The sequence below is a fragment of the Leuresthes tenuis genome, unplaced genomic scaffold (assembly GCF_036924035.1).
Source record: "Leuresthes tenuis unplaced genomic scaffold, fLeuTen1.0.hap1 SCAF_17, whole genome shotgun sequence".
NCBI classification, from domain to species: domain Eukaryota; kingdom Metazoa; phylum Chordata; class Actinopteri; order Atheriniformes; family Atherinopsidae; genus Leuresthes; species Leuresthes tenuis.
The window spans coordinates 34015361-34035887 of NW_027325371.1; the positions used below are offsets into that span (position 1 = coordinate 34015361).

Sequence of the window (20527 nt, forward strand, 5' to 3'; positions counted from 1 at the left end):
TAACTTCCTTCAGATCTCTTTCATATTTATCTCTTGATTGACGGATCCCCCTGTAGTTTGTTAGTTAGTTTGATTGTATTCTCAGTTAGTTTATTTAGATATATTTTTTCTTTACTTTTTATGATATGTCTAAGCTTTAAAACACTTGTTTGTATTTTGCTCAATTTGAAAGGGAAAAAACAAGAAAATAGTATGGTCCTTCTATTGCTCTTCTGTGATACACAGTGCATCAGTTTCAATCATGTTCAGTTCATAATAATGATTTTTCCTGTCTTCACAACTGTAGCTCACATTGCTGTACAGGGCTGTTTTTTTCCTAATATGCCATATTTCTCAATAAAAATATTAATTAAAAAAAAGAAAACTTTTTACAGCTCAACCAGGACAAAACTGAGGTTTTTTATTCATTGGTATTGAAGCTGAGAGAGAGAAACTGTCAATACATCTTCAATTACCCACTTTGAACCCTTCTAAAACTGTAAAGAATCTCGGTGTCATCTTTGACCCAGATCTTACTTATGAGCCACATGTTAGAAATGTAACTAAGACTAAGTTTTTATTAACTTAAGAATATTGCCAGAATACAACAATTTCTTTCTCAAGCCAACATCAACAGCCTTTTATTACCTCTAAAATGGCAATGCTCTTCTTTCTGGTCTGCCTAAGAAAGATATTGTCACCCTGAAGCTCCTCCAAAACTGCTTGGGCTCTGACCTGGACCAGAGAGAGCACATATAACACCAGTTTTAGAGTCTCTTGTGTTGGCTTCCTGTCAGCTTCAGAATAGATTGTAAGATTATTTTACTGATTTTTAAGGCTCTTAACGTTCTTATTCCTGAGTATTTATCAGAACAGCTTTTATATTATGAGCCTGTTAGAACCCTCAGGTCTTCAGGACAGGGCTTTTTAGTTATTCCTAAATTTAGAACTAAAATCCATGTGGGAGAGAACTTTGTCTTCCTATGGTGTATGTTTGTGGAATATGGGCTTAAATTTGTCTAAAAAATAACCGCAAATGCAAATGCACAAATCCCTCCGTTAGCTCTCCTATAGCTGCAAGTAGCCACATAACAGCAGCTATGAGCTAACAGAGCTATAGTACACGTTCATTCATTTATTCATCTTAAAGTATTGGTGAAATAAAGACAGATAATGCCTTATTTAGAGGCTGCATCGTCCCTGCCCCATTAACTCCGTTATATGGATATATACCGATCGCAAGTTTTCTAAATAGCTTTCGAAGGACGCAACTTTTGCCAAACTGTTCTCGTGAGTAGATAAACGTATTTCATGCCAGAAATAAGGTCTAGGTTTAAAAATACCAGAGTTCCCCTTTAAGAACGTTGAAGAAAGATCACTAATATTGACTGAAAACAACACAAAGGTGGCTGAAATAAAACTAAAACTTTCAATCCACAGACTAGCAACAAACACCATCCATATGTTATCACAGACATACCCATCCAACTGATGTGTCCATGTCTTTACTGCTAATCAGCGATCTTCTTTCTTCATCGTTCTTAAGCCAAATGCTAAATGTTGAGTCACAATTCACAAACAGAATTTTCCGTTTCACAGATGGCTTTTTTTTTTCACAAACAGAATTTTCAGTTTTACAAATTACTTTTTGTTTTACAAATGTATATATTTACAAATACATATATATTTGTGAAAACCAACACACAAGTTACAAATTGAAAATTTGTATTTGTGGATAGCAAAATGTGCAACTCAAGCCATATTTGTAGCTCACCCTCTGTGCATTTGCAGTTATTTTTTAGACTAATTTAAGTCCATAGGCAAACAGCCTTCCTAAAGACCTGAGGGCAGCAGGAAATATGAATTATTTTAAGGCGAGACTAAAAACACTCTTTTTTGAAATGGCTTTTATTTGAATTACATTTTCTCACACCTTTTATCTTGTTTTAACTTCTGTACTTTTTACCCTTTTTAAATATTTTTAGTTACATTGTTATAGATATATTTTATGTTTGTTATCTTTTTCATTTTATCTGTTTTATTTGTTTTTTATTTGTTTGATCCTATTTTAGTTTATTTTAATGTATTTATTAATTTAATGTTTTTACCTATTCTCTCATTTTTTACCTCACATATGGCGCTTCCTCAGTTCAGTTTTATATTCAGTTCAGTGCTTAACTATGCTCGAAAAGTGCTATGGAAGGACATTTAAATTACCATTGTGTATATCGTAAAAAAACACGGTTTCCCATTATGCAGCTTGAACACAGCTTTTGATGGTTACTTCTTGTTGCTTATCTGACAGGATCTTCTCTCTTTTGAGCTGTTGGACATCAACATCGTCCAAGAGTTGGAGTGTGTCCCAAACAACACCCCCGCTGGTAAGAAGAGTTCAAGCACTTCAGTAGTTCTGAAACAATAACTCCATGGACATGGAAATAATCATAAGAGACATACTATTGTTTCTGTCGGAAAATATGAAGTTTATATTGAACTCAGACAAGCATGTTTCAGTAAGTCTCTGCTTCCTGCCTCTAAATGATGAAGTTCATGAAATGTTTTTTTTTTATTTTGGTCCATCACTTAGCTGAAGCAGCTTTTGTATGGGCTTAAATTTGTCTCAAAAATAACTGCAAATGCACAGAGGGTGATCTACAAATACGCCTTGAGTTGCACAGAGTTTTCAGTTTTACAAATGGAAAATGATATATTTGTAAAAAACAACGCACAAGTTACAAATAGGAAATTTGCATTTGTGGATAGCAAAACACGTGTGCAACTCAAGGCATATTTGTAGAGCCCCCTCTGTGCATTTGCAGTTATTTTTTTGTCAAATTTAAGCCAATACCTTTGTGGTAAGCATGGCATAAATTTCCATTGTTATGCTGATGATACTCAGTTGTACTTATCTATTAAACCAGATGAAACCAATAGGTTGGTCAGACTACAAGCCTGTCTTAAAGACATAAAGACCTGGATGACTCAGAACTGTCTGCTTCTAAATTCAGACAAACTGAAGTTGTTCTCTTTGGACCTGAGAGCTTCAGGGAGAAATTGTCTAGTTATATAGTTACTCTAGATGATATTTCCTTGGCTTCTAGTTCTACAGTGAGGAACCTTGGAGTTATTTTTGACCAGAATTTATAATTTGACGCACATATAAAACTGGTTTCTCGGACTGGCTTCTTTCACCTTCGTAATATTGCTAAAATCAGGAACATCCTGTCATAGGATGGTGCAGAGAAACTAGTACATGCATTTGTTACTTCACGACTGGACTACTGTAATTCCTTATTATTGGGCTGTCCCACATAGTCTCTGAAAAGCCTCCAGCTGATCCAAAATGCTGCAGCCAGAGTTCTGATGAGAACTAACAGGAGAGATCATGTTTCTCCAGTTTTAGCTTTTCTTCATTGGCTCCCTGTTAAATTCAGAATAGAATTTACAATTCTTCTCCTTACATATAAAGCTCTTATTGACCGAGCTCCATCATATCTTAAAGATCTCATTGTAAGATATTTTCCTAACAGAGCACTTCGCTCCCAAACTGCAGGTTTACTTGTTGTTCCCAGAGTTTCTAAAAGTAGAATGGGAGGCAGAGCCTTCAGTTATCAGGCCCCTCTCTTGAGGAATAAGCTGCCAGTAAATGTCCGGGAAGCAGACACCCTTTCCACTTTTAAGATTAGGCTTAAAACTTTCCTTTTTGATAAAGCTTATAGTTAGGGATGGCTCAGGTGATCCTGAAACATCCCATAGTTAAGCTGCTATAGGCTTAGACTGCTGGGGGACCTCATCTCACCTTTCCTCACTTTGCTCTCTTTTTCCTCCTGTTTAATTTCTCAAATGATATTATGTACATGTAACATTATTGTGGTTATTAACTTGTGTTTCCCTGTTCCAACAGGTATCCTTTGAATGGCGTTATGGTGTTTTTCCCCCCTCTTTTCCCTCTTTTCTGTCTTCTCAAACCCCAGCTGGTCGAGGCGGATGGCCACCCTTCCTGAGTCTGGTTCTGCCAGAGGTTTCTTCCTGTTAAAAGGGAGTTGTTCCTTTCCACAGTCGCCACAGGCACACTCAGGACGGGAGATTGGACTGAAGAGAAGTTTCGGTGCAATCTGCTGGTTTCCTTAGCTAGGATATTATTTTTTGAATTGGCTCTATACGAATTAATTGGATTATGATTACAATGAATTGAATTCCAATTGGCTTGAATTGGACTATATTATTTAAGTGCCTTGAGATGACAATTGTTGTCATTTGGCGCTATTTAAATAAAATTGAATTGAATTGAATTAAAAGCTGTATTGTTACATTTGGATGATGGCAACCTCATTTGGGATTCTCCAAACCTGTAAGATGAGTTACCTAACTTTCTGATTCAGGTTTAAATTTGCAGAAGGGTTACTTTTTTTATGTCATCAATGGTGTTGAATGTTTTAAAGAAGGGACATTCATTGTAACTCCTAATTACAAGCCTGTGTAAATTGAACTTGTTGATGACTATCTCAAGCAGACCCAAGTTCAAATAGATTATTGTTCTTTTTCCCTCTACCCAGATGTGACTCCCTGCATGTCTCCTCTGCTCATAGATGGCCACCTGCTGGACAAGAGCAGTCCTTCTTTGGGTCTGATCCAGGAAGAGACTGAAGTTATCAATAGCATCATGGGTAATGGAGATGTCTTTTCATGTGTTTTTTAAAAATTGTTGATTTACAGCAGACATTTTTACCTGAAAAAGTTGGACAAGCACAGTTATAGAAATGAGGGCCACATTCCTCTTAGAGGAAGTTCTGCTTTTGTGCATTTTTTAAAGTGAACAAGAATGCATCAGAGCAGAAACTAAATGCAGGCTTTATAGAGTTACCAGAGCTTGTCCGATGATTTCTAATGCAAATGTGTGCAAGGCCTATGTTGTGTTATTGACAGGTAAGGGACAGCTTTTTTATTTTCTTCAACAATATATATTTTTTTAACTACTTCATTGTCATTTAAGCTCACATACTGTATGTTTTTACTTCTGTCTCTTAGATTTATATTTCCAAGAATATTTATTTCTGCTTAATTGTTATATTAATTCATTCTAGATTAATTCTTCACATCATTATTTCAGCATTTCTTTGTATATGAATAGATTTAATGAGACATTGATATCTAAGAATTTCCTTTTGATTTAGTCTGTTTCAGTCCTCCATACATAACAAGTCTTTTCAACTTTCCATTGCGGAGATGCTGTTTTGTGCGCGGGTCCGGATAGGATCTAGTGTGCGAGTGGACTCCGAGGCGGACCCGTTTTCCGGCTCCGTTGCAAAGGCAGTGCTAGTCTTTTTGCTATCTGGGTGGTCTCATTTGTACCCTTATTAACAGGCACATAGGGAGGGCCAGTAAAAAAGTAATTGTTTAGTGAGATACTTATCTGTATCAGTGACCATGTGTAGCAGATGTGATATTAGCAACATATTTAGGACTCACAGCACTAGTGATGTGTTGGTTGACCCATGTCCCACTGTCTGATTTTGAGCAGGTCAAGTGAGTTTTTCACAAAGCAGCATTCCAATCAGGCCCTAAATAACTAAATGCATGCAGCAAGGCTGTGACTTTTAGCCCCAACTATACTTTACATGGTGGTAATAGGTTGCATTATCAAGCAAAAACTGTGTACTGTCACACAGTGAGCATTGAAAGACAAGTACATTAGGGAGAGAGGGAAAATAGTCAGAGAAAATGCAATTTTAGGATTAGAAATGTTACAGTTAAGAAAAAGTTCCCATACACTACCTGGACTTAAACTCCTGCTGTTGCAAATAGAATGAAATAGTTCAGTGAGTTCATGGGAAAGTTATCATAGTTCTCCCTTGATTTTGTCACAGATTTAGACTGAAGTAAAAGGTTGTGATCTAATCTTAGTTTTCAAGACTGAATTCTTAACCCCAACTTAAAGTTCTGGATCTGGAGAATACAGTGCCAATACAGTTTAATTTGTTCAGCTTAGCAGTCAATAGGCAAATAAACCAATTTTAATTGGAATTATCTAGACTTGTGAGTTTCTCATACCTGTGTTTATGCATGGTCAACCTTTTCCCCCATCCCATATGGGCATACATCATATCATCCGGTTCTCAGGCAGATCTGCAGATTTAAAAAATAAATAAATAAATAAAATAATAATAAAAAAATATATATATATATATATATTTTTTTTTTTAAGATCGCCAAAATACTGAAAACTTAATTTCAGTTCAGTTCAGTCCAGAAACCAGTGGTTGATGTTAAGGTAACCATTTATAATACAGTCTCCAGACAGATATCCTTTGATTAAATCTTACCTTCCCAGTGCCTGTCAACACGAGTGGATCAGCATATTTGCAGTTCTCTTCTGTCTTGTGCAATAACACTTATACTGATGAGATGGGGGGGAAAGGAGATATTAAGAAGTTAATTTCCAATTTCTATTCAAGTTTGCTCTCTAATTAAAATGGGGTTGGTGGGGGATTATAAGGTACATACAAACTTGCTTCAGTTAGAAAGAATCCCATTCAATGGCCTTAATGGGATTTTGGGGTTTTGTTTTAAGTTCATTTGTACACCAATACTTATCAGAAATGTATTTTTTTTTAGCATTATACATGTATTTACATTGGCACGTGAATAAAAAAGAAAGTACCATAAACTAGTCAATGGCCCAATTTTTCAGTTTAAATCATTTGACTAAAACTTTACTGCAAGCCAATACAATATTTCTGTATTAACACAAAAGGTAAAAGTAAAATGTAAGAGTGGATCCTTATTACTACGAAGGCTGGCAGTGGTGAGAAAAAACAAACCCAGCAACATTCCTAGTACCAGTGCTGACACTATTAACAATACAACAAGAGGTCTAACATCTGGAATTAATTTAGATTTTCCAAGAACAAATGAATATTAGACAAATCTGTAGAGAATGGTATAACAGACTGTGAATTTACTTTTTTTGTCCAGTTGACCAGTCAAAGTGCTTTTATACTGCAAGCTACATTTACCCAAAGAACCAATGCATTACATTTGCAGCAAGGCAAACAATGGATGGTTACTGAAGACATTTACCAACTTCAAGTTCGGCTCAACTTGGGGAGATTAAACATAATTACAGCATCAGCAACAGTTTTCTTTTTTTTTCCAACTTTGTTTATTCAATTTTCATCACATACACGACCGTTATAAAACAGCAAGTATCAAGTTTTTCATTAATTATTATTATTATCACAAAACTCAAATAAAGACAGTGTACAAGACACTTGTATATGAATATATAAACAAACCCGACAACCCGGTGAAACAATTCCTGGCACAGCGAGACACTTTCTTGTGCGCATTACAGCCGTCAGTGACACAGAAGAAGTACTGCCCACTGGTACTCGGAGGTCTTGAAACTGCAAGAGTCGCAAATAGATTATGTCAAGATAGCTCTGTGGGCTGATAAATCTGCAATCAGTAAGGACCAATATGATTCACTGACGCGAGACGTGGTGGAATAGACTTTCCGTTTCCCATCAGATCCAATACTGACCAAGACACTCACTGCCACGGGTGTTTGTGCTCTCACTCTCAAATGGAATGACAGGATGCTGGTTCACACTTTCCTGGTTGTTCCCGATCTTCCGCACTCAGTATATATAGGTAGTGATATACTGGTGAGACTTGGTGTCCAGGTCAACACTGTCAAAAATGTTCTGTGGTCACTGACAACAGTGCGCAACATCTTATCGGCCTGATGTACACAATCTGAAATCAGGACAAATTATCCCGGAGGCATGTCAAGTGGCTAATGGTCAACATGCCACAATACCGGCACGCACAGCAAATGTCCCTTTTCAGCTATATATGCAACCAGGCCAGAATCTCAATCACTCACAAGCTCTATTCCAACCCTCATCACTGTTCTTTGAGGACTGTCCCTGGAAGCAAGCAAAAGCATCTCTTTTGGGCATAGATTCTAGGACCACATTCCTGTTAGTGAGCAACACCAGCGAGGAAATCATACCAAAGGCCACGCCCCTGGGCTAGCTTATCAGCACTGATTTCCATGACTTTGAACTGGGCATCCCAACACTTGGGCCTATTCCACCTCCACTACTACCAGGACATCAAACAACCTGAGTTGTCTACACTAAATTCTCAAAAGCAATTGCGCTCTTCTCAGTCATGACTCTCGACCAGGACCCAGTAAGTCGCATGGATTTGAAGAATTGAAGAAGTGGTAGTACAAGCTAACACTCTCGTCAACGACGAAGAACGGGACAATGTACGCCAAATCCTTCTCAAATATCAGAACTTTTTCTCCCTTGATTCTTTGGTTTGTGGTTTAACTACAATCCACTCAATGCGCATTCCTACTCCACCCGACGCACCTTTGTGCACCAGTAAGATCCCTCTGGCATCTGAGGGACCTATACAAGAAATGGGTTTACATGATAAGATTAATTCGATTATAGTTATAGTTGGGTTATACTCCTTGTCTGAGCAAGGGTAATTATTCTTTGTTACATGGTGGTGAATGTATCGAATCACTGGCACAAAACATGCAATACCATAGTTGATAAGTTACGCTGTACCCATTTCAACTATCGCTAATAGAGCCACTTCCGGATGACGTCTTCACCACCAACAACAAAAAAAAAAACCTCAGGCATTCGAGGAAGATGGCGAACGAAGGGCAAGATGAAGCTACGTCCCTCCACATTTGTGAGGAGCATGGTTATGGCACCAACGCGATGCACAATAGCGCATTCTCCATCGTATTGTTTCTTTCTTTCTGACGGTGGTGACAACAACAGTAATATCGTCTCCTTCGACTTCCAGGTGATGATCGCGGGAGAAAATCTCGAACATGCGCAGAACGCTCGATCCTATCCACTCTCGTCTACAGGCACGTTAAATGGGCAATGGGATTTTTTCTTGTCGGATTAAGCTTGTTACTTATTATTGTAATTTAGCCATTAATCCAATCGGATTGCCCGCATGTAACCACACTGACTGACAATCTGTTGAAAAATGGGATCATTTGACCCTGCAACAGTACTTATTCAGCACCTCTCTGGCCAGTCATGAAACCCAACGGGAAATGGAGACTTACTATCGACTACCGCAAACTTAACCAGCAGGTCCCTCCCTCGAGATGGCCAATGACCCAACTTGAACAGGAACTTCCTCGTGTCAAAGATGCCAAATACTTCTCCATATTAGATGTGGCATCAGGGTTCTGGACCATTCCTGTACACGCTGAGGACCAACACAAGTAGGCTTTCATGTTTGCGAGCTGTCAGTACACGTTCACCAGATGCCCCTTTGGATATGCTAATTTACCTGCTGAATTTAACATATTCTTAAACAAAGCATGTCCCGATGCCAATGAACAAGGAAATCTCATTTACGTTGATGACATCCTCCTTCGTAGTCACAAGCTGGATGCGCACATGCAAGAAATCGACCATGTACTGGGTCAAGTCACCACAGCAGGAGCAAAAATCTCTGTCTCTAAGTGTCAGTGGTCCAAAACCAAAGTAGATTATGTCGGTCTCCGAGTAGGGCCAAGTGGTGTATAGCCACAGGTAAACCGCATTCAGGGCATCAGTAACATTAAAACACCCTCAAATGTCTCTGAGCTTCGCAGCTTCTTCGGAGTTTGTAACTATTCTCGGCAGTTCATTGAAAACTATGCAGACATTGCAAAACCGCTAACCAAACTACTTAAAAAGGAGACACCTTTTGTCTGGGCCGAGCCACAACAAAAGGCCATGTCAGCCTTAAAAGTCAAACTGTGCACAGCACCATGTTTAGCCTATCCCAACTGTGACAAACAGTTACCGCCAGGCACCGACCTGGCTGCATGCCAGAGCTGCACTGGAGACACCACGTCACTCCTTATGCTTGCCGATCAACCCTCACCTGTAACCAATTCCCACCATCACTACTTTGATTAAAATGTGTAAAAAAAATTATCACTGCATACGTTGATGGTTGCTCATTCCATCATGACATGGTTACACGAGCAGGTGCAGGCGTCGTCTGGCTCCACAACAACCCCTGTGAACCAAGTTTTCAGCTGGGCTCACAGTCATCACAATACGCATAGGTAGCAGGTGTCCTAATCACAGTGCAACTCGCTGTGGCACATGGGGTGAGAAATGTATTGATTTGCACTGACTTCAACTATGCTTGTCTCAGCTTCTCCTGCCATCTTGCCACTTGGAAACGTAATAGTTTCCTGACTTCCAACAGAAGACCAGTGAAACATAAGGAATTGTTTATAGCATGTAATCATGCCATTGAAGCTAATGACAATGTAGGTTTATTGGAAGAGAGTCAGAGGTCACTCACTTGTACCAGGGCAAGACAAAGAACTGAACGACCTGACAGATTATTTGGCAAAACAGGGAGCATTGCATGGCACTCCATGGTCACTGGAACCCTCATGGCTACCTCAAGAAGCCACTGCAGACCCCTCCCACTCAAATGTCTGTCTAGTGACACGGTCTAAAGCATGCAAAACCTCTCCAGCCCGAGCATCTAATGACGACACTGTCTCAGTGGAACCCGCTTTCACCGACACTTACCTCATAACCCCTCAGTTTCTTGACCCCGCAAAAATGGTGTTATTTCTATCCAATGACTCTGATAAACAGTCAGAGTCTGATTTACAAAGCATCCCTTACTTAAAAAGGCTCTTCACCACTCGCTCAGCTCAGCGGTTGGTCAAAGGTGTCTTGGTTCATGTTTCTGATGCCCTCTCTTCACCGGCATTCGTGGTACCACGGAACCAAAGGGGGGTGATGCTTGTGCATGCCCACGACCTTCTCGTTGCTGAACACAAAGGTGTCAAAGCAACATACAACACTTTAAAACAGGTGGTATACTGGCCACAGATGAAAAAGGATGTAGCCGACTACATCAAAGGATGCCTTGTATGCTGTCAGTTTCAGGCAACAAACCCAATACACCGGGCTCCTTTGCAGAGGAGAGGCATCTCGTTCCCATGGTCAGAACTCCAAATTTATTGGGTGGGACCACTCACCAAATCCACCCAAGGCAACAAATACTTCCTCACTTTGACATGTGCATTCACCAAATGGGTAGAATGCCTACCAGCTGCAAACGACACATCTGAAACAACTGCCTACCTGCTCTTGAACCATGTTTTCTCAAGGTTTGGCCTTCCAAGTCGTGTCAACTTAGACCGAGGGACACACTTCATAGCAGAAGTCATGTGGCAGCTGTGGCAAACCCTGGGTATGAAAGCAAACTTACATCAGTCACCACCCACAAGCCTCAGGTCAAGTTGAGCGAGCCAATCGAATCATGGTGAACATCATTAAGAAATATTCAATTAAATTCCATTTCATTTATAAAGCGCCAAATTACAACAAATGTCATCTCAAGGCTCTTAAATGATATAGTCCAATTCAAGCCATTTGGAATTCAATTCAATCTCCCGTCCTGAGCATGCTTGAGGCGACTGTGGAAAGGAATGACTCCCTTTTAACAGGAAGAAACCAGACTCAGGAAGGGTGGCCATCCGCCTCGACCAGCTGTGGTGTGAGAAGACAGAAAAGAGGGCGGAAAAACACCATAACATCATTCAAAGGATACCTGTTGGAACAGGGAAACACAAGTTAATAACCACAGAAACCACAGCCATTATGTACATAATATCATTTGAGAAATTAAACAGGGGGAAAAAGAGAGCAAAGTGAGGAAAGGTGTGACAGATGAGGTCCCCCAGCAGTCTAAGCCTATAGCAGCTTAACTATGGGATGTTTCAGGATCACCTGAGCCATCCCTAAGAAATTTAAATCAGAATAGCCAGTACTACAATCAGCTAATTTCAAGTCCATCTTCCTGATCCACCTGTCTGCCTAACAAATGTTAGAAACACACTAACTACAAGTGGGTGTGAACTAGTCAACTTTAACCTTTATCCAACAGCAATTAGATTTGCAGCGAGGACAGTTAGGAACAGTGGTATTGAACTCCCAGAGTGAAACTGATGAAAACGATCGCAGCAGAAGACACACTGTTATCGGTCTTGAAGGTTGACTATGCTCACACACAGCTGGTACCTATGCTCATGTCTGATCTGATAAGAGATGTTAGCTCTTCCGTAGATACTGTAGGCAGAATTCCTTCCCCTGTTTAGTTACTCGCCTTTCATTTAACTTTTATTAATAGTTAGCTAGAAGCTAGGTTAGATATTAGACTAGGATTATGACTAACCACGTTAAGTAATCATAGTCACATTTATTATATCATTGGCATTTTGCATGTTAGTAGTACCACGGGTTAACTACTTAGAATTACCAAACCACAGCCATCATGGAGAAGACCTCAGTCTCTGAACCTGGATCTACTGGGATTATTCCTCTGTGATTCAGAGCTCCCTCAAGGCAGATCCGAATCAAGTGGGGGATTGTAGCATACTCGTGATGACCGGTAAAAGGGGGAGACCCCACAAGAATTCCTGGTTACTTTGATTTGTTAGGAGTGGTTTCAAAACCACAAAAAACACATAATTGACAATCACGAGAAAAGGGGTGAAAAAAACATTCCAACCAAGGACCTTCCAACTTTGAAAGATTCAGATTAACATCTGCTTGGCCGGCCAGAGCTGGGATGGATAAACAAAGACTCACCTTTTGGTACCAAATGGGTGAGTGGGGTGTGTATCAAGAGAAAACATTACCATTCTCATCTAAAGAGTTGTAAATTAAACTGTGACGCTCACCACCCGGACCCTTTTTGGAAATAAGGAAAGTCTTCAGAGCCAACTCCAGATGGATTAATGAATCTGTTACAAATAGGCATCATAACCGCCTACTAACTGTGAAACATGAAAATGGACAGTTTATTTGAAACCCTATTTTTGGTTTATTTTGACTCAACACCGTTCCAAAGCCACTCAGCCACAGACCCGTATTCTTCGGCCAAAAAGGCAGATGAGATTACCTGCATCAAGTGCCTTCAAGCTGAACCAGAACCAGAGACTGGACCGCACACTCCAAGGATCATCCACTGATCCATCAGCAACCACTTCACCGGAGAAAGGGGATCCACAAGTGTCCGCTTGGGATTCGTTTAACATGCGACTGGAGAACTCCTGGAAGATAGTGGCCAATACATCTGTGATTCAGCTCAAAGTAAAATCAACCCATGTCTAACTATCTATCTAAAGATTTTAAGAATTATTTTCATATATAGAACGCTACATCAGCCTCATATGGGAAATTTATTGAACAGACCATCACAGAGACATATACATTTCAACATGCACGGAAATTCCCAATGACCTCAGTTTGTGACATCCTCTTATAACTTTCTATATCATTCAGTGTTTATGTGGTCCAAACCCAATCTCTATTCAGCGCCTGCTATCTGAGAATGCTACTACATCTTCATCATTATCTAGACAGGGTTCATTTTGACCTTAATCAGCATCTGATTCGAGGAGTGTCAGCACACAATATGTTGTTGAGCCGTGTCAAGGCTTTAAAAAAAAAAAAAAAAATGACTAATGCGTTAGCTAAACCTTCTATATCAGGAGTGTTTATCATGATGCTGGGAACAGAACCTCTTTCCCAGAGTAGTTCAACTTTCATTGCTCAACTGATCGTAACTCTGCAATGAGCACATTTCTTTAAAAAAAAGGTATAAGTATCACAAAATTTTAATACAAAATTATTCTAATAATCAAAAATGATCAGTTGAAACATATCTACCATAATGGAATTAAATAGAATATATTGAATAAATGGAAGTATTGCAAAAGGGAATATCTACATAGCAAAAGTAATGATAAAACAAGGAAATCACAATCATAATGAATGAATAATAAAATGACTCCACTAAAAATTAATGTGAAAAATATATATAGTACGAGTTTTACACCTCGAAGCAACAATTTGAACACTGTAAAAACTCATCATCACGTACAAATTATATTGACTCCAACAATACTCATTTAAAGACTTTAACATTACCATTAAAAATGTCCACTGTTCACAGTGCCTAGGAGCGAAAAATCCGTCAGCTGCTTCTTTTGTAACTCATGGTCTTATTCACGGGAAAATTCTCCAATGGCCTCATCCCCACTTGGCGACCGACCGCTTAATTACTCTTTCAGTACTAAAGGTCACACTCCGAACAGTTCACTGACACAAATGGCAATGGACATATGTGTGATTAGTTATGACTGATAATAAACATAAAATGAATACCCAAACAATATCAAATGAATAAATCCGGCCAGTCCGACTGGGTCTGGAACTGCTAAGCTATCTTGGAAGGAGAGGTTACTAGCACTTCACTTCTATGAAAGAGGTATTTACCACCTCCTCTCCCTGTTAGGCTATATTTGGTTCTACTAATTTTGTTAACAGTTCATTGGCAACCTTCGTTCGCTGACAAGTTCTTCCATGTGTTGGTGCTCAGACCACGCCTCGCAAGGTGCAGTCTGGATGGAATGGAATTTGTCGCAAACCGCCCATTTCATAGCAAAGAACTCTAACCTGTGCACCGGGTACCTTGACTGCGCATATGAGAGTGACTTGCTGTCAAAGGCAATTGGCCGTGCTACTGTGCCCCCTTCTGGCACCTGCAACAGGACAGCTCCAAGGCCCTTGCTAGACGCGTCCACTGAAAGGAAGAAAGGTGCCCCGAAATTTGGGTGAGCCAAGACAACTTGATCCAGCAGAGCCTGCTTCAACAAATGAAAGGCCTGTCTGCACTCCTCTGTCCAATCAGCAGCCACCAGTGTCTGCTGGAGAGGGCGACACTTTCTTCTCTTTTGGAGAAGAGCCTTAGGTCCAGCAGTCAGGCTGAACAGTGGTTTAACTATTGAGGAAAAGCCCTCAATGAACAGTTGATAGAAAACCACCATTCCCAGAAAAGATCGCATCTACCGCTGCGAAGGGACCCCTGTCCCATCTTCCATAACGTCCTTCTCAGATAGGGCAGTAATGGTCCACACCTTTTCGGGATCAGTAGCGATGTCCTCCGCACTCACAATATGACCAAGGAACCTCACAGATTTTTGCAAGAAGTTAAATTTTTTTGGAACGAGTTTCAAGTTGTGCTCCTTAAGATGGCCAAAGAACATTTCGAGACGCTTCAAGGCCATATCCTCGGTAGGAGCAAACACTAGGACATCATTCAAGTAGCAAAGGACTCAGAAAATTCTGGTCCCCGAAGATAGACCGCATCATCCGCATTAAAGTTGCAGGGCTATTGCACAGACCCTGCGGTAGGCGGTTGTATTCATACAACCCAAATGGTGATGTAAAAGCCGTATATTTCTTGTCATCTTCATGGACCTCAACATTGCAGTAACCAGATGTGAGGTACATGGTAGAGAAAAAGGTGTTGCCACCCAATGCCGCCAGTGCATCAGCCTGATGGGGTAATGAATGTGCGTCCTTAATACTGCGGGCATTGATCCAACGAAAGTCGGTACAGAGTCTCAGGTCCCCTGACTTTTTCCAAAAAAGGACCAAAGGTGAAACAAATTCACTACTGGACTTTCTTATGATCTCTCGTTTTTCCATCTCATTCAATACTTGTCTTCTACGAGTTTCTTGTACTGGTTATGGCAACCGAAAGGGTCTCTCATCACTGAGTCTAATTCGGTGAACACAGCCCTTAGCCTTTCCACAGTCTAATCTATGCCTGGGAAAGATGGGCTGGTACCGAGCGATCAGCTGGACAAGTTTCTCTGTGCAAGCAGAAGACATCTCAAGAATCCACATCAATGTCACCCAACCCCAGGTCATGTAAGACTGAGGTCGGTCCACCATGAGACCCGCTGGGACCTCCATTCTCGTCACGACAGTCTGGAAGGCTTGAATCCTCAGACGTTAGACAAGAGTTTTTCCCATCATCAGTTACAGCATCGCCTGTCTCTTGCACCTGGGCTGTCATACATATCAGGGCAGTCAAAGTCTTCCAACCCAACTCTACACAGGGATAAACATTGGCAAGCTTGGTGTTTTGTTTCAGTGTCACAGGCTTATCAGAAGGATTTATCACTTTAAGAGGCAGCCAACCATCACCATGAAACAATGCCACAGTCCTCCCGATCAACACAGACTGTGGACGTGACCTGGCAGTAGTAGGCTCTATGATGACAGCACTACCGACTGCTATGTTGCCAACATGCTGAAGCCGAGCCCAAACCAAATATTCCCTTAAAGGATCAAGAGCCACAGACTTCTTTATCTGTACCGTGCCCACCTTTTCGGGGATGTCACTGCCTGACCACATCTCCACATTAGCCAACAAGCTCAGCAACCTGCAGTCAGGTGCAAGCGTGCGGTTTAAAGCATCCTCTGAAGATTTCAAACCCCGAATCAAGAAGGTTACTCCCCACAATGAGATCGTCATTTTGCGTAGCGACCATTAACGTTGGGACAATCACTGGGAAGCCAAACAACTCAATCTCTAGGTCACAAACTCCTAAAGGATTGGTCCGTGACCCTCCACAACCCACCAAGACCACATCTGTGGGTGCCAGAGAGAGGTTCTTCATCACTCTCTCTTGGGACAGTTGCTTCCAAACTCTGGAACTCAAGCTGCAGGCCATTGAACCACTGTCGCGTATAGCATCCACCTCCACTTTGTTACCAATCAGTACTTTAGCATGGAAGAGCTCATGATAAGGGGCAACTCTCTGTGTGTTCTGTAATATGACTTTACTCTTTAGTTTTAGCTCCTCACATACGCGATCAGAAACAGATTCCAAATCATCATTTGTCGTGCTTGGGGGTTTGATTACTGGCTCAACACTTGCCACCCAAAATGTTGGCCCACTAGTTTCCCTCTTTCTGGGTGGTGGTTTTACAAGCAACACCACCCGCTGGCTGAGGTATTACTGACTTTTGACAATCAGCACGTGTGTGGCCAGAAGCATAACAGAGGAAACAGATGGTCGGACCGACAATGAAAACGAGTAGTGTGCCCCCTGTCCCCACACACTTCACATGGCAGCGAGGTTCACACTCTGTTCCTGGGGCCCCCCTGTGACTGGCGTCCTGGTCTGTCATAGCATTGAGCCTGTTGAGGTCCCTGCTTGAGAATGTTTTCCAACATGCTAAGAATACGGTCTAGAGGCTCTGCAGGCTCCTGAGATGACTGGCATAATGCTGGGCCTGTGCTTACATCACTGGCAGGCTTACCAGTAGGTAATGATAAATGGAGAGCAGGACTAACGTCCTGCCGCAGCACAGCTACAGCAGTGGTGCTCATAGTCTGAGAAGAGTGTCTCTTATCCCGCCTATGTTCAACCAGTTTCTCATGGACCTCAGCAGTCCACTGCTGCAGACACTTGCTTCAGGGCAGTGTCTGATAAACATAGTAGTGAGTTCACATGGCAGATCATCCATTGTCTTATTCTGTCTTTTCAGACAGTCTTCAGCCACATCCATAGCCTTGTTCAACCTGAGCCAGTACTCACAAGAGAATGGCAGGGTGGAATAAAAATCAGCCAAAGGCATGGTGGAGGAAACTGTGTCACTGAAATGTTGTTTTAATATGTCAAAAATGGGACAGATCAGACAGAACAAAAAGGGGGTTACTGTGGGTGCCTACTCTAACCACCTCCCCTGCCTTCCCCATTAGCCTGTTCATGACCTCTTCTGCCTGCACTGCTACAGGTATTGCCTGCTTTCTAAGATGTGTCAGGACCACTGTCTCCAATTCATGCACTGTATAGGCATCAAAACTGTCCCCTTTAAAGCATACTGGCTCTCTGACTTCACTACCCAATTCACGAGAGAAGGGTCTGTCTCCCTTGATCCAGATGTGTTACTAGCAACATCCTTACCTGCTCCACTACTAAGCTGTGATGCAATGCAGGAAGCAATACTTTATTGAGCCGTGTCAAGGCACAATATCTGGTTCGAGCAGTGTCAAGGCTCTGCTCACCCACGGCCTCACAATTGCAAAGGTGAACAGAAAGGGACTCAGAGGACAGCCTTGCCAGGTAGAGCGGTGGAGAGGAAAATCAGCAGAGAGGATGTTATTGGTTCTAATGGATTCTGTGGGTGAAGTGAATAATAGTCTCACCCAGGAAATAAACTTATTGCCAAAACCAAACTTCTGTAGGGTATAGAAAAGATAATCGCACTCCATCCGGTCAAAAGCCTTCTCCGCATCCAGCAAAATTAAGACTTCTGGCATGCATGAGGAGGAAGGACTGTAAAGGATGTTAAAAGCCGCCCGAGATTAGAAAAACAGTATTTACAGCGAATAAATCCTTTCTAGTCTGGAGAGATGATGGACAGAAGAACTGATTCAAGGCGCATGGCAAGGAGTTTAGACAGAAGTTTCAGGTCCGCAGACAAAAAACTTATGGGTCGATAGCTTGTGGCCAACAGGGGGTCCTTATCTTTCTTTAAAGTAATTGAGATTACCTGCATTAGGGTCGGTGGGAGTTTAGATAACAAAAAAGATTCATTAAACATGTCTAATAAAATTGTGGCTACTACTAATTCTATTGGAAATCTATCCGGACCTGGACATTTCCCCAATTGCATGAAAAAAAATGCTTGTCTAAGTTCAGCAATAGTGATCGTTTCTTTCAAAGTCTTAACAGACTCAGGATCTACTCAAGGAAGGGCAGAAGAGTCAGACTCTTACGTATACGTATAAAAACATATAGAATTGTCTGAAGTGTTCATTAATTCATTTAGGATCTGATGTAACCCCTGGTAAAGTTCTAATTAGTGGGATTAGGTGAGAGGACGCTGCCTGTTGTAAGGAGTGAACAAGTAGTCCACTTGTTTTATCCCCATGCTCATAGTACGTGGATCTGGATTTCAGCTAGAGCTGTCTGTTGCTTCACTTCAGACATTTTTTTCCCTCCTAAGCTTGTTTTCATAGCTTGAAAAAAAATGTCCTCCCTTAAATAGGCCTTCAGAGCCTCCCAAATCACAGACATGGAGACATCCAGTTTTATTTAGCGATAGAAAATATTTCGTGTGAGATAAAACTCACAAATTGTCATTGGATAACAACCATGTGTTAAGACACCAAGGGGGACGTGCAGCACTGTAGCCTTCAAATAGAAATATCAAAATAACAGGAACATGATCCGAGATTACAATAGCATCATAAGAGCAGGAATGTACTGACGATAACAGATGGTTATCCAATAGAAAGTAGTTCATGTGAAGGTGTGATGCACATTGGAAAAAAAGGAATATCCTTTGATTTTTAAGTTGTTACATTTCTAGTCGAGGAACGAGATAATGTTGGATTGATCCAACAGTTAAAGTCACCTCCAGGTATGGGGAGGTACGAGGGCATGTTGGGGAGGTACGAGGGCATGTTGGTTCATTTAGAAAAAAATAACTGGAAAAAGGCCTCATTGTCCCAGTTAGGACCATAAATATCAACGAGAGCAATGGGAGTACTACATAACTAGCCAGTAACAATTATATATCTTCCATTAGTGTCAGAGACTACATCAGAACAAGTAAAATCTATTGACTTTCGATTGCACCTCTAGCTTTCCCCTGGAAAGATGAATGAAACGTTTGACCAACCCACCTACTACACAGCTTAGTTTGTTCTGATACTTTTTAAATGAGTCTCCTGAAGATAGACAACAATCCCCTCCTAAGTGGTGAAGATGATGGAGTACTTTGCTTAAGCTACGCTTAATCAGATGGCTAAGAGGTGGCTGTAGAGCTACAGCCTCCTGAGCAGGAGGAAGAGCAGTCGCCCATCAATTGGAAGGTCGGTGGTTCGACTCTAGCTTCCCCGGGCTACATGTCAAAGCGTCCTAACCCTTGGGCAAGACACTGAACCCCACATTGCCTCCCAGTGTATCATTGGGGTATGAATGTGTGTGAATGATTAGAAAAAAGCACGTAGGTTAGTTAGACTAGAAAAGCGCTATACAAGTACAAGTCCATTTACCATTTACCCCTGCAATTCCAACTTATAAATCTTAACCTTCTGCCAGACTGACAGAACTGGCTATTCTGAGCCATAGCGCAGACTGATCGAAAAGTAATTGTGTGGACAGGTGTACACAGTGACAAATGGATAGCCATTACAAAAGTTGAAGTGGGGTGACCTAATGATACAAATATGACATAACAACAGAACGGAACAAGTAACCAGGAACAAGATAACGACCCCTCCCCTTTAGCTCGGTCGGAATTGGATATTTAATTCCGCGTCCAATCCTTGACAGTGCCAACAGTTCCTCTCTTGTGTACACTGCTCTACTGGTAGCAGTGCACATTGTCAAAAAAATAAAAAATAAAACAAAATGTAAATAAAAAGCAGATCACTAAAAATGTTTACATTAAATCTAAAAATTACATATAGTTATTGAAACAACGAACAAAATGGAGAGCTACAAAGAGTTGCTGCCAATAAGGCCAGCGCATAGCAACCGATGCATGCGTGCTCCAGCTCGAGCATGGTCTGGAGAACTGTATTCTCCAACTCTTGTTTTACCAAAGTGATATCAGAGTGAAGGTCAGAAGCCAGTGAGTGAGTTCTTTCCTATATGTCG

At 41.1% G+C, this 20527-nt stretch overlaps 1 protein-coding gene across 7 annotated transcripts in view; it reads left to right on the top strand.

The window, feature by feature from the left end:
- nbr1b (NBR1 autophagy cargo receptor b) overlaps positions 1 to 20527 on the top strand; it is a 169706-nt gene that overhangs the window by 101227 nt on the left and 47952 nt on the right. For 6 of the 7 annotated variants that reach the window (XR_011907978.1, XR_011907979.1, XM_072368292.1 and 3 more), the window contains 2 exons: positions 2285 to 2360; positions 4536 to 4646. Coding sequence is in view for 5 of the 7 variants with exons in the window: in XM_072368292.1 (XP_072224393.1) it covers positions 2285 to 2360; positions 4536 to 4646 (187 nt within the window). In the remaining 2 variants the exon portion in view is untranslated. The remainder of the gene's footprint in view (positions 1 to 2284; positions 2361 to 4535; positions 4647 to 20527) is intronic. The other variant, XM_072368293.1, reaches the window with a different exon arrangement.